Raw genomic sequence first — 12,975 nt, 5'->3', positions numbered from 1 at the left:
GTGTGGTAACATGATATCCATCTGTTATAGGTTTACACATGACAGTTAGTTAAGCTGAAGTATGTTCAATATTAAACATGATTTATTAATTTCAGTTTAACATTTTCATTCCCGGTGGTAAAATGTATATTATTGGGGAAATACCTGTCAGGAATACCATGACATACCACGTTGTTTACAGAAGTACAAACAGATTTTGGAAAACCTCCATAGCCCAGAGGTGACGGATAGGCATTCTGTCTGATTATTTCATGATGAACAATGGAATCTATTTCTTCAGTTGTCATGCCAACCTAAAATATCAAACACAACATTCTATTAAAAAAAGCAAAGATAGTTTCTCATATTTACTGAATGTGATTGCAGCCAAGAGTTTAAATGAAATTTTGGATGTTTCAAATATGCTGCTTTGATATAAAACACTAAACTGTCAAATATACTCTATTGGTATATTGGACTTTAAAACAAAAAAAAAAGAGAAAAAGGATTTTAATAAAGCATGCAGTAGAAACAAGCACTCAAAGGTTCCTAGAAAACGTAAAATACTGTCTACTTCCTTGCCATTCTTTTTTCCACATCTGCTTTCTCAAAGGCACCAGTTTTCCATGGCATCTTGTTTCAGTAGCTGCCATGGAAATGTCTGGTTTCAATATTTTCAGTACATTAAAACACATTACTTTCCCTTTTTACTTATAAAAGAAGGGAACTTAATTCTTGTAACTGCCCAGTACATTTATCACAATACACCTATGATTCACTCGTGCATTTTATGAAGTTGTTTTCCAAGTATTCTTTAATTTTATAAAATATTTAAATATTTGGCTTTATATCTTGAGGATACTTAAAGTTGTTATAGCCTGGATTTTCAGTGAATCTACAAGTGCTTATCCATCATTTTTAGAAATCTTAAGTTTTTATACTTGATGTTTTCTAGATTAATCTTTTTCTTGTGATTTTACATATTAGAAAACAAACAAACAGTCGTTTTCTGAGTATCCATGGAGTAGAAAACACATACACTTAAAACAACATTCTTCTTGCTTTTCTGGTGGATCAACTCTGTCTCTGAAATAGTTAGAACTGAAATTTGAAATTTGGTAGGGAAAACTCCCTCATTGAGAAAAGTGCCTTTGAGGGCTCTTCTGCAAATTTATTTTTATTTGGATGAGTTTTGAGCCTTTGAAAATCATACACATACACATACACTACAGCTGCTGTGGTTTTGGAAGACTTCTTAGTAACATGTGGAATATAGGTAGGCTGTGGTGCAGGAACCATACTTATCCATATATTGAAATATTCAGTGATCATGCACAGTGGATACAACCAAGTGCACTTGTCTACTGTGCTGAGGATAGAATCATGTCTATTTGCTCAGCATGCATCTTGTTCATCATGAAAACATGGTTGGGCAGATGAGGAGCAATGAACCCCCTCAAGAGCAGGATTTGGGGTTACTGTGCAACGCCCCCACAGATGCAGCCATTGCAGCATCTGTGCTGGGATGGCAGCCACAGCCCTGGCACATTGCACTGGATACTGCAGCCATGGGTTCTGGATGCACACAGGTTTGTTGCTCCTGCCTGCACTTGCTCATCTCTCATCTTCAGCCTGAAGACAAACTGAGCCACCATGTACCAGGCTGGGCCCTGTCTGACACTGCTCTGCTCAAGGAATTTGATGTGGCTTTTGGACACTCAATAGACAGATCTGTGCTCTCTGCATGGCAGGCTGACATGCTGTGAAAACTTCTGCTTATAACAGTATCTGCTTTACTTTTAAAGAAGATTTTGCTAGCTGGGCAATGTGAGGGAGGCACCAACCGCACACCTCATCCCTTATTTGGGACAGGGCAGTGTGATGGTATCTAAAAAAATATTTCCATGCCACAGAATTTGCTGTTCTATTCCCAAATCTTTCCCTCAAAACCAGTAAATGTTGTCATATATAATACTATGTTGTATTTTTAAGTGCCATGGGCAGTAAATGGTAACATCAAATGGTACTCAGCCTAAACTTTGTCCCTCTGCTTCCATGCATTGTAACGCATCTCTGTTATACTGGGGGATGTTACTGACCTTGGCTGCAGCACAGGTAAGAGCTGGTTTGGAGGGCTGCGTGCAAGGGGGTTTGATAAGACAACAGGAATAGGTGGAGGGATGGGGCTCTTCAGGTAAAATAGGAAACCAGAGCTTACCTTATGAGAAGAGCCTAAAAGAGCTTGTTTTGTTTAGTCTGGTGCACTGAAAGATGTAATAAGTCTTCCTTACTGTGTGAAGGGGACAGACTCAAGGAAGAGCAGGAAGCTGTTTAAAGAGTGGTGTTGGCACAAGAACAAATGGGTATAAACTGGCCATGCACAGTGTCAGACTGGAAAGCAGAAGATGCTCCCTGTGGATGAGGGAGGGTTGTGGAGCATCCCCCCAGTCAAGGTAGTCCTACCCAAACACTTACTGGTGTAAAATAGAGCTCACCCCCTGTCTGTGGCTGACCTGGGCAGTGGTCTTGGCACTGTAATTCCAAGTCCCACCTACCTCCCAGCCCACAGCTCCCAGTAAAGTCATTCTTACCTTATACACCTTGTTCAACAATGTTCTTTATATATACACAGCATTTTGCTATTATGTATGGTTTGCCATATACTATGAACTGCATCATAAGCTACACTGTGCTGCATATGTATGTATTTTACATGTGGTAACAATGAAAGACTATTAGTGAAAAACTATTCTCATTCATGACCTATACTGCACCCTCATCCTTCAGAAACATTTATATGCTGTTAATGTTACATGAGTGAGTTTTGCTGTCCCAGGAATAATTGCACATGAAGAAGTTAAACATGCACAAGCACAGTTAACATGCAGAAGAAGTTAAACATGGACTTCCGTCCCTGGAAGTGTTCAACAGCAGGTTGGATGGGGCTTGGAGGTGTCCCTTCCCACGCAGGAGAGTTGGAACTAGATGACCTTTGAGGTCCCTTCCAACCCAAACCATTCTGTGATTCTATGATTTGTAAGATTAAGGCTTCAGGCACTTTTGTTATTGGCCATGCCAGCTCCAAAATTAAACCCCTGGGAAAGTGTGATGGTAGCTGAAAGAAAAATGCATGGTAAACTGATAATTTTTCCCCTTTTAAGTCAATGGCATTGACCTACAGTCCCCATCTATCTCTGCATCTCATAGCCACTCAACCCATTTTACCCTATCTAGGATGCTATTACATGAAATACCAAGGCAAGGCTAAAAAAGCACTCCTTCATCTGCAAAACCTTGTAGCAGGCTCCTCCCAGCACATTTTAACTTGGGAGGCATCCCAAAAGCATTCTGTAGAAACATTACTGGAAAACATGAGGCTTTATTATCTGGAAAACTGTGTGGGATTTGGCAGCTGTTTTTTCCAACAGCAGCTATAAGACCTGTGTCACGCCAGACCCTGTGGGAAAGCAAAGGGGTGAAGAATGGTTAGGAATGCAGAAGACAGCCCAGCCCTTTGGACTTGCATGCATGCAGGGTCAGAAAGCAGCATGTATGAGGAATATTGTACATAAAATGAAAGGAAAAGAAGTAGCATGGGCCTTATGAGAAACTCATGTGATTTAGCATGATCCAAACAGAGGGAGATGACAGACTGAGCCAGCAACTCGCTGTAAGTACTACATAGGTGCAAAATACAGAATAATCAGGCATATCACAGACTGAATACAAAGTTAATAAACCCTGCTTTTTTCAGTATCTAACTTAAAAGTTGGGAAAGTAACATTAAGGAAAGTGACAAAAACAAAAGTAGAAAAAAACCCACAAATAAGTGGAAGCATAAAAGACATCCAGTCAGCTATGGGACTTCTGTAATGATTACCTTTAAGCCCTTTCCAGCCAGAAGCAGGACATGACGGGCCAATTGACAAGCTTGACGAAGCCCTTGAATCTGATCTTCATTCTTAATTTCTATGTCGTCTCCCCAGTCTGGTACAATGCCTGTCGTCACATAGTCTGGCTTCTTTATGTGCTTGGAGAAAAAGGATTGAAAATGAAGATCAGAAAACTGAGCATGACAATGGGATCATTTTCTCAGATACTGCCTCCTGCTTCATGGCAGCTTGCCCTTTCTGTCGTAGTATCGACCTTCCTAAGCCATCAGGGCAAACCCTCAAGGCTGCCTCAGTGTTTCTTCCACTGCCCTTTTGAACTTAACATTGCCTGTTACTATTGACTTATACACTCTGTTAACCTTCCAGTGCTGCAACCCCAGATACTGCAGCGGATCGCCAGCACAGTCACAAGTTTGGAAACTGCAAGACAGGCTTAAAAACTTTTAATTTTCTTTTGCAGAGTGGCACGTTTTCTACAAAAGGTAGCTAAATACTGGAACTGATGGGATATACACACAGAATTAGGCTCAAAAATAAAACTGATCAAATCCTTAGTTTCTTGCTCAGGCAAAACTCCTGTGAACTTCCATGAGATTGTGGTTTTACTAAGAACCTCAGGATTTAAGTATTTTAATTTAGAGTTCTTACTTATTAATCTAGTCCACATGCTGCCCATCTACAACACTACGCAAGGGTATCCCAATTGCTGTGTCAAGTTTTTTTTGCACACAGTTCTCAACCCTCATACTGAGGTGAAATTTCACTTCTGATTTTTTTAAAATCCACAATAATTTCTTGACAAATGTATGGACACAACAAACTAATGATAACAGTAAAATCTTGCACAGAGATGGAAACGGACTTTTTCTCAGAGGGTCCTGGCCTGTCTCACTGGCTGGGGAAGGGTCCTTTAGCCCACCATGATTCTTTGCCATGTTGGTCATGGGGCAAGTTTTGCACTGACTTCACAAAATACAGAATCAAGCTGGCAGACAAAAAACAAAGTGGGCACTGGGGCTCTACACAACAAAACCACACAACAGCAAGGTGTTGGAGTAAAGAAGAGCAGTGCAATCAATTAGTTCTAGTGAAACTTTAAATAGGAAGACTATTGGTATTTCATTTCTACTCTGACAGGAAGCCAAACTATCCTTAGTGCATTAATGTCAACAGAATTTCAGATTTGGTTTAGCAGCCCTAACAAACATCCTATTACAGTAGTGCGGGACTTAATTTAGAAGAAAGAAAAAATAAATTGCTATATTAGCAACTCCATGCACAGCAGTACAGTTGCCTTCCCCTTGGAGGGCACTTTTCTAGTAAATGCTGAGACTTGACCTGGCTGACCTGTAAGATCTGTTAAGGAAGACATCCAAAGCAGTGTACATACAAGTCTATGTATACAGTTTCACACAAACATCTTGAAAAAAACCCATATAGTTTTCACATAATTTCTGGTATAATCTGTATAAAGTACTAACACCACCCTCAAGCTGTCAGAGTAGAAGAATTGGACTGATTTTTAGGCAGCCTGAGAACTCTTATCTGTGAAGAGAATTTTTCAGTGTGACAATGTATTTCTCTCACTTTATCTTAAAAGAAACATCTAAATACAGAAAAAAAAAACAAACACGTTTGTAAGTTCTACAATTTTTAAGCCTTTGAAAATACATAAAGAATGTAAACCAATGTTCTCCCTGCACACAGAGCTCCCACAGCCTCTTAGGTGTAAGAGCCCTACATCTGACATCCTTATCAGTTTTCCTATGTAACAATTTTTTAGTATTTCTGTCCTGTGAAAATACTCTCTATTTTGCAGAAGAAATCTATAATAAAATTAAAAGTAAAATTAAGCAAGTACTAATACACATCCTGAAAAGCACTGTTTAGAACAGGTACTTGGTTTTCTTTTGGTGGAAGGAAAGATACTAAAGAGTTAATCAGTATGCTGGAATTAAATGGAAGAAGAAAAAAAAGAAAAAAGGAAACCAGAAGTGGAACACATGTTAAAACTGCATGAAAAAGTTCCTTTTGGCTCTAAAGTAAATAAAAGTAAAAGTTTATGTTGCAAGGAAAAAACCCACTCAGCCACTTAGGCACGGTGAAGATGAGTTTAGAAAGTGCAGTGGGGTTGCAAGGCAGCTACCAACAAGCATTGTATGTTTGCTTCCTAAATCTGACACAACCAATTAGCAAAACCTTCAGGAAAATAGAAACGCCTTTATAATTAGCTTGCTAGAGACTTTGACAGAAAAGGACTCAGATGATCATGAATGATCATGATCACTGACTTTTGGTAGGACCATATAAAATTGTCCAAAATGAGAATGTGGATGCAGAAGTGTTAAGTGTTGACAAATTATTATAATATTCCAGGTTGATACTACCATAACTGAACAAGCCCTAGGTTTAAACTCCCTAATAACTAGACATGCCACTGTGTTTAACATGGTAGGCAGTTGAAAACTTCTCTCACCAGCACTCCTATTTCAAATAATAGACAAACAACAGGATGGCGATCCAAGCCCCCAGCTGTCCGACAACGAATGCACTCAATCCTGCCTGCAGTCAAACTCTGTGTTGCCTGAAGAACAGATGAGCTAATAGAAATTGCAGTACCTCAGGAACTGGGTGAGCTGGAGAAACGGTGGCTGGCCAAACGACACTATAAGCTGCATTTCTTTGCCACTGAAAATAGAAGCATCTTCGCTGACAATTGCTTGAGTGCCTGTGCAGGTAGATAGGACTGCATAAAGAAAAGATGACACGGCAGCCAGTCACAGAACCTGTTAACAAATAAGTTAAAAATTAATATTTGTTACTACTACCCCATTACAAAATGAAAAGTATGCAAAAAGAAGGACATCATGTAAAACAAACCACAGAACTCAAGTAGTAGACAAGAGTACTTCAAACTGTTCAAATTTTGTACGGGTAAAGAAAGACCATTAACACTGACAAGCAATGAGAACAAAAAAACTGCAAAAAAGCTCATTTGAAGCTTTGCAAAGTACCAGATCTGTTTTGGTTCAATGCATTAAAAAGTAGTATGGGTAAATTCCCCAGAGCTTACAGCCAGGAGCGATGCTCCAGTGGGCCCCTGCTTGAAGCAATTTTCATGGCTAGAAGCTGCACTGTTCAAGGCTTGGGGAAACAGTGAATAAGGAATGACAGCAAGCAGAGAGGAGAGAAAAAATATTTAATGTTGATTTCAGACAATATTTTCACCTGTGTTTTTGCAGGATTGGTCACGGATTTGAGCACAACCAAGTTAATGTTGCTGTTGTCATGTGCACCAAGACACAAAGAACGGGGTTCAATTTGTCCTGCCTAGCAGGGCAACAGAACAAACTTCAAGTGATATTTTTAATCTTGGCCAAAGAAAACTGAAGGGTTTAAAATTTGTAATTCACTTGGAATACACAAATCAGCTTTCCACTTAATTCACATAGGAATTTTGGATGACAATTCATTAGAGCATTCATTGCTCAAACTTAGTTGTTGGGCGATGACACATTTTGCCCTCCCCACCCCTTCAAAAAAAAAAAGAAAAAATGGGAGAAAAAAGGGCATTGAGGTCCAAAGGTTGCCAGAGACAATAAAACCAAAATATCACAAAAGATGATGCTAGCAGCAAAACCTGGAAACAGACTAAATTCATAAGGATTACTGACACTGCCCAATTAAATTACAATTAAACACAGTGCATATTGCCATTACACAAACATTCTACAATCTAAACAGAGGGGATTTCTGAAACGCAATTGTTAATCTGCTTCTGAAAAATGTCATATGTATACAAACACAAGAGCAATCTTTTGTGTCAAGTAACCCATAAGAATAATTACTCTTTAGTAAAAAGGAAGTGTTTTCACATAAACAGAAGCTACTCAACATTTTTATGTAACAGAAATTAAGAAATAAATTTATTACTTATTTTGTAACTATGTAAAAATTATTTATTTTTTTAGAAGAAGAGTTTCTTATGTATTTTGTATGTTTTTATTTTATTGTATGATCCTTCCTTTCCTTTGGATGCATTTATCATATCCAGATGCAGAAATTATCCTTCCACATGCACACTTGGTTTTATAGACAGCTCTTTTACAGCATTTCATGATACACAGGAGATTTGAGTTACGTACCTTTCTATGAGCCCTAAACCCCAGAATGAATGGAATAGTTGCATGGGGTTTGCTTTAGAAGTGTCCCCAGCTCTCTTTGCACACTGATCAGGGCTATATTTAGTTACCAGTATCTGAAAGGCTGTAGAGATTTTTAATCAATACAAGTAAATTTTCACTGTTTTAAAAAAATTGTTGATAAGTAACAAGGCGGAGTTGGAGAGCAAGGCTCAGATCAAGCTCCCAGTATAACCTAGGTATCCCCATGGAATTGCCTGCTTCAAGAGGTAAGAGAGTGTCTCCATGGAAGTGGAGCTGCCCAGTTAAAAGAGGATTGGTTTGGTGGAATTTTAATTATGATTTAACCAACCAACTCGTAACTGCTTTTCTAGGGTCTCCTTTGCAAGAAAAAAATAATTGTCCAACTAAAAAATAAAATAAAATAAAATAAAATAAAATCTAAGACATCTACAATGCACAATGTGTAAGTGCCTCCAAAGACCCCAAAGCATCCTACAAACTCTCTGGCTGGTTTGCACCCATTGCTGGAAGCTGGAAGAACAGAATTTACTGAGGCAGCAACTTTTGGGCCATTGGAAGCAGCAATCTGCCAGCAGAAGCTAAGGTGGCTCTTTTACTCACTGCAGTAGAAGTACCTCGCTACTGCCACAGCTGAAGGTATCAGTATAAATATACTGAAAACCCACACTCACTGATGTGGTCAGATAAAGTACATGTGGCCATCAATATGTGAACAGGTATTTTAAATGCTCTCCTTGATGCATGGCACGCTGCCTGGGCACCTTGTCCACTCTGTAAAAGTTTAATTGGGGCAGAAAAGGAGCAAGTGTGCTTGTCAGTTACTTGAGAGTAAAACTCCAAATGTCCCAAATGCAGACTCTTAGCTACATTAAAACACAGTCAGATTAAATCCCACATTCAGAAGGGATACCTTTTTATTTGGAATAAAATTTTTATCTCTGTTTCTCCCAAAGATACACTACTAATGTCACAAGATAACAGGATAATAAGGTACTGCAGTCTGTTTTTATTCTACTAACTACTCATTATAAACCAGACGCACACAAAAATACCTTCTTGAACAGGTGAAATGTGACAACCAAATAAATATCACCATAGTATAATATGACCCTTAAAATACATCCCAAGAATTACAAACACAGGACAACTAAACCTTTTATTTTAAACATAAAAACTTAAACCAGAAAACATTCTCCTACAAAGTAAAAATAAAATTAAATAAAATGGCATTAAAATATAATTAAGTTACTGTTTTATAAAGAAAATCTGGACTCCATCCACACACTTCCTTCCTTAAGAAGGCCTTCCTAATGTCTCCACAGCTCCTTTTAGTTTTTAAGCTCCCACATTCACAGCTAATTTGATATAGCAACATCATCAATCACTTGAGACAGGAACAACTGGCTGTGTTCTCCAAGTCTGGCTCAGATATTCCCTCCTCCCCATCCCTTACACCTATCAAAGCTTTTCTCAGTGACTCATTTACTTCTGCAGCACTGGCACTCACGCACATCTTTTTCGTTAAGCTTCCTGTGTATATTAATTACCGTAAGATAGTTCATAAATGTGGGATTTTTGCAGCTTCCAGTGGAAACTGCAGCCATTGGAAAGAGCCCAGTTTGAAGCAGGTAGCCTCGCAACACGCCAGCACAGTGAGGATGCAAAGTTGACCCTTTACACATTTCTTCTCTCCCACAACAGTAAGGCTGTGTCACTTGCCATAAGTAACAGAATATTTGCTATCAGCTGCAATAAGGAGAATTAGTAACAGCTTTTACTGAATCATATCGGCAGATATGATGTATTGAGCACAGAAAATTACAGACAACTGCTCCTCTTACTCGACAGTGACTCACACTGTGCAATCTGTATGCACGCGTGTCCCCCCGGAGCCGCTGGATTCCTCAGCATACCTTCCAAACCTTAATTGGAATTAATAATATAAATATCCTCTGTGAGCTTTTGTGAATTACCAGATGAATTTATCTTGTGTGGAAATTACATTTTCTTTTTCTTTTAAACGAGTCAGCCATAAGGGGCTGAATACAGAATTCGAGTATGATGATGGGTGGCAGCATTTTAAGTGACTGATTTTGCAGCACAATGTGCCCTATATTTATTAGCCTTTTACTCTAGGTCTATTTTAATTGTTATCTGTTCATGCATGCTACGCTATATAATGAAATGCTCCCATTTCACTCACAGAGTAGAGAGGTTTTTTTATGTGTATCGCTATTAATGACCCTTAATTAAGTTGATTTTAGTAATTTAAATGTGATTTTCCTCTGGTCAAGAAGTATTTTTAAAGGCAGATGTTGGAAATGAACTCCCACATAAGCCCTTTTCTACTGCGTCTTATTTAACAGTTAGAGCAATTTATCAGCTATGCTTTCAAAAAATGAGGTGTGGGGTAGCCATGCAAAAAACAGCTCATCTACATGATTCAACAAATGTGACTGTCAGCAATCAGTTTGGGGGGGTATTTATTTATGAAGGACTGCAAATTTCCAGGCAATTAGCAAAAAATGTTACCAAAGATAAACTTAAAGACAGTTTTAAGCTACAATAAACACAATGATAAATCTTGAAAGAGCCAATAAATAAATTTAACATACCTAAAATAATTTAGTCATAGTATCAACAGACGCACGGCACCAGAGTTACTTAGGGTTACAAGAATTAACATCTAACTGATTTAGGAAATAAAAATCAACTTGCTCTTGAGAAGATAAATCAATATATATGAATGATTAAGGACATCAAAAGCATTGCTCAGATAATTGATTTTTAAATATGTTATTTTTACATATATATATATATATATAACTTAAAAAAAGAATGACCATGGAGATTTTATTGGTATATATGCATTTCAGGGTAAAACACTAGAGATCTTTAATTTGGCTTGTTAGGCCAGTTTAATATTATATTATAATTTTGCTTCTTGTGCAAATATTCATTTTTTTGAAACTTCAGAGGAATAAAGTTTAAAGTGAGGTATTAGAGATCACTATGGATAATAATACGTGGAATCCAACCAATGCAACTAGATAAGAATATATAGCTTTTTACTGTTAATTGACAAATGTTCCCATTTTTCAATCCAAAATAATGGTTGCGGTTTGAGAGATCTTTACTTGTAATTGTAATTCTAACTGTCTTAATAAAACACTGACTTTGTAATCCCCATGTTGCAAAGGTACATCCAAGCTTCAAAAATAGGATGGGAAAGATTAAAGGTTCTCTCCAACTCTGTAACCTGTGTAGCAGAAGAGCAGCTCACATTTCACAAGCAATAACCTGTGCATTTGCTAGAAAAAAAAAATGGGGGAAAGGAAAAAAAAAAAAGAACAACATAGGGAAATGCCTGGGGCAGAAGTTTAAACTGATTGGGCAAAGTAGGACAAGAGCCCTTGAAATTAAACAAAGGCAAATTCATTCTGTTGACAGATGTTGATTACATCAAAGCCACAACAGAACTTTTTTCTGTTTCTTTTTTTCTTGTTTTGCAACTAATACCTCTGCATTTTCTGTACATTAAGGATATAACATATCTTAATCAACATAATCCAACACATACTAATTTTTAAATTTGGTAAAAGTATATTGTAATGAGGTCTTAACGACAGGCTTCTACAAACAAGAGTGTATTCACATGGTCATGTCTGCATACCCGTGCTGGTCACGCCATCATCAGCCCCTTACTTCCAGGGGTTAACTGCTCTGGCAGCCAAATAAAATACAGAGAGCACTGTGTAATTATGGAGACAGTCAAAGGGCAGACTCTATTTTGAAATCTATTTGCACAGACAAGGTCTTCCAATTTTGCTTACAGGAAACAAGCTGGTAAAGGGGGTCTCCTCTCCAGATGCTTTCCACACGTTTTTCCCACATCAGGAAATCGTGGACATGGACACCATGCAGCACTGTTTCCTGGATTGCAGGACTGTGTCATTACAAAGAGAAGAGCAAGTCCATGCTCATGAGAAATATTTCCTCCTAATTGCCCATATTAAGGGAAAGCAAAACCCACAAGGACTACTGAAAATGTGACTAGCAGCAATTTGTAAACAGGACACAGCCACAGCTGTCACGATGGTACTGGAAAAGAGAAAACAGAAATGAAAGGGTAAAAACACTCTGGTTTTAATAGCATGATTGGGGAAATGAAATATTCATCAGGATAGATGTGACTTCAGTTACAACAGCAACACATTGGCAAAAACCTCGACAACAGCATGCTTATGACTGTACCCTGATAAACTGAAATACAGACCAGTATCTTGCAAACATGTTCTAATTGGCTTTATTTTATTTAATTACTGAAATTAACTGGAAATTAATGGCAGAAGTTGTTTAGTTAATAAAGACATTAACAGAATTGCTGTTCTTACCACTCTCACAAGAGCCAATAAAGCAAGTCAATGGCCAAACACTGACTGACTCCAGGGGAGCAGAGGCAGCGCCTCTGCCGACACCACTGGGACTCTCAGTGACACTGAAAAAAATCAAGTTTGGCCACTCAGGACCAGTTACACTCCCTGCTAATTAAAATTTTGCCCTTCACAGAGAGTGGAACCAGGCAATTTGTTTGCTGTGTGCTAATACAAATGAGTTTTTTAAATTCGGTGTTAATTTATAAACTATACGGAAATACATTCTTGTTCAGCTTTACTTATGACTTAGTCTAGACAAGAATGCTAGAATAATGAAGCATGGCCTTCTGGAATAATGCTGTTCTTCTAATTCATTAATCAGTCAAATTTAGGGCCAACAAAATCTCTGTTCTACAAATTGGTAAACTGGGAAACCACAGAGAATCAGAACTTCTATTTACAGGAAGGATGACCGCCTAAGGGTACTTCATCCCAATAATAACAACATTCAAGTAATGGTGCCCAGGTCATGACAAGCCATGACCCTCCCCATAGCTCCTT

The 12,975-nt window shown here is 38.2% G+C and overlaps 1 protein-coding gene across 2 annotated transcripts in view; it reads right to left on the bottom strand.

Moving 5' to 3' along the window:
- The window catches only part of METAP1D (methionyl aminopeptidase type 1D, mitochondrial), a 29,847-nt gene extending 17,577 nt beyond the window's left edge, over positions 1-12,270 (bottom strand). For both annotated transcript variants that reach the window (XR_007889894.1, XM_051623387.1), the window contains exons 1-4: positions 11,872-12,270; positions 6,492-6,658; positions 3,860-4,009; positions 145-293 (exon numbers count right to left, since the gene is read on the bottom strand). Coding sequence is in view for 1 of the 2 variants with exons in the window: in XM_051623387.1 (XP_051479347.1) it covers positions 145-293; positions 3,860-4,009; positions 6,492-6,658; positions 11,872-11,932 (527 nt within the window). In the remaining variant the exon portion in view is untranslated. The remainder of the gene's footprint in view (positions 1-144; positions 294-3,859; positions 4,010-6,491; positions 6,659-11,871) is intronic.
- Positions 12,271-12,975: the final 705 nt, after the last annotated feature.

This window comes from Apus apus, chromosome 6 (genome assembly GCF_020740795.1).
Source record: "Apus apus isolate bApuApu2 chromosome 6, bApuApu2.pri.cur, whole genome shotgun sequence".
Taxonomy (NCBI): Eukaryota; Metazoa; Chordata; class Aves; order Apodiformes; family Apodidae; genus Apus; species Apus apus.
This window is presented reverse-complemented; position numbering and strand designations above follow the sequence as displayed.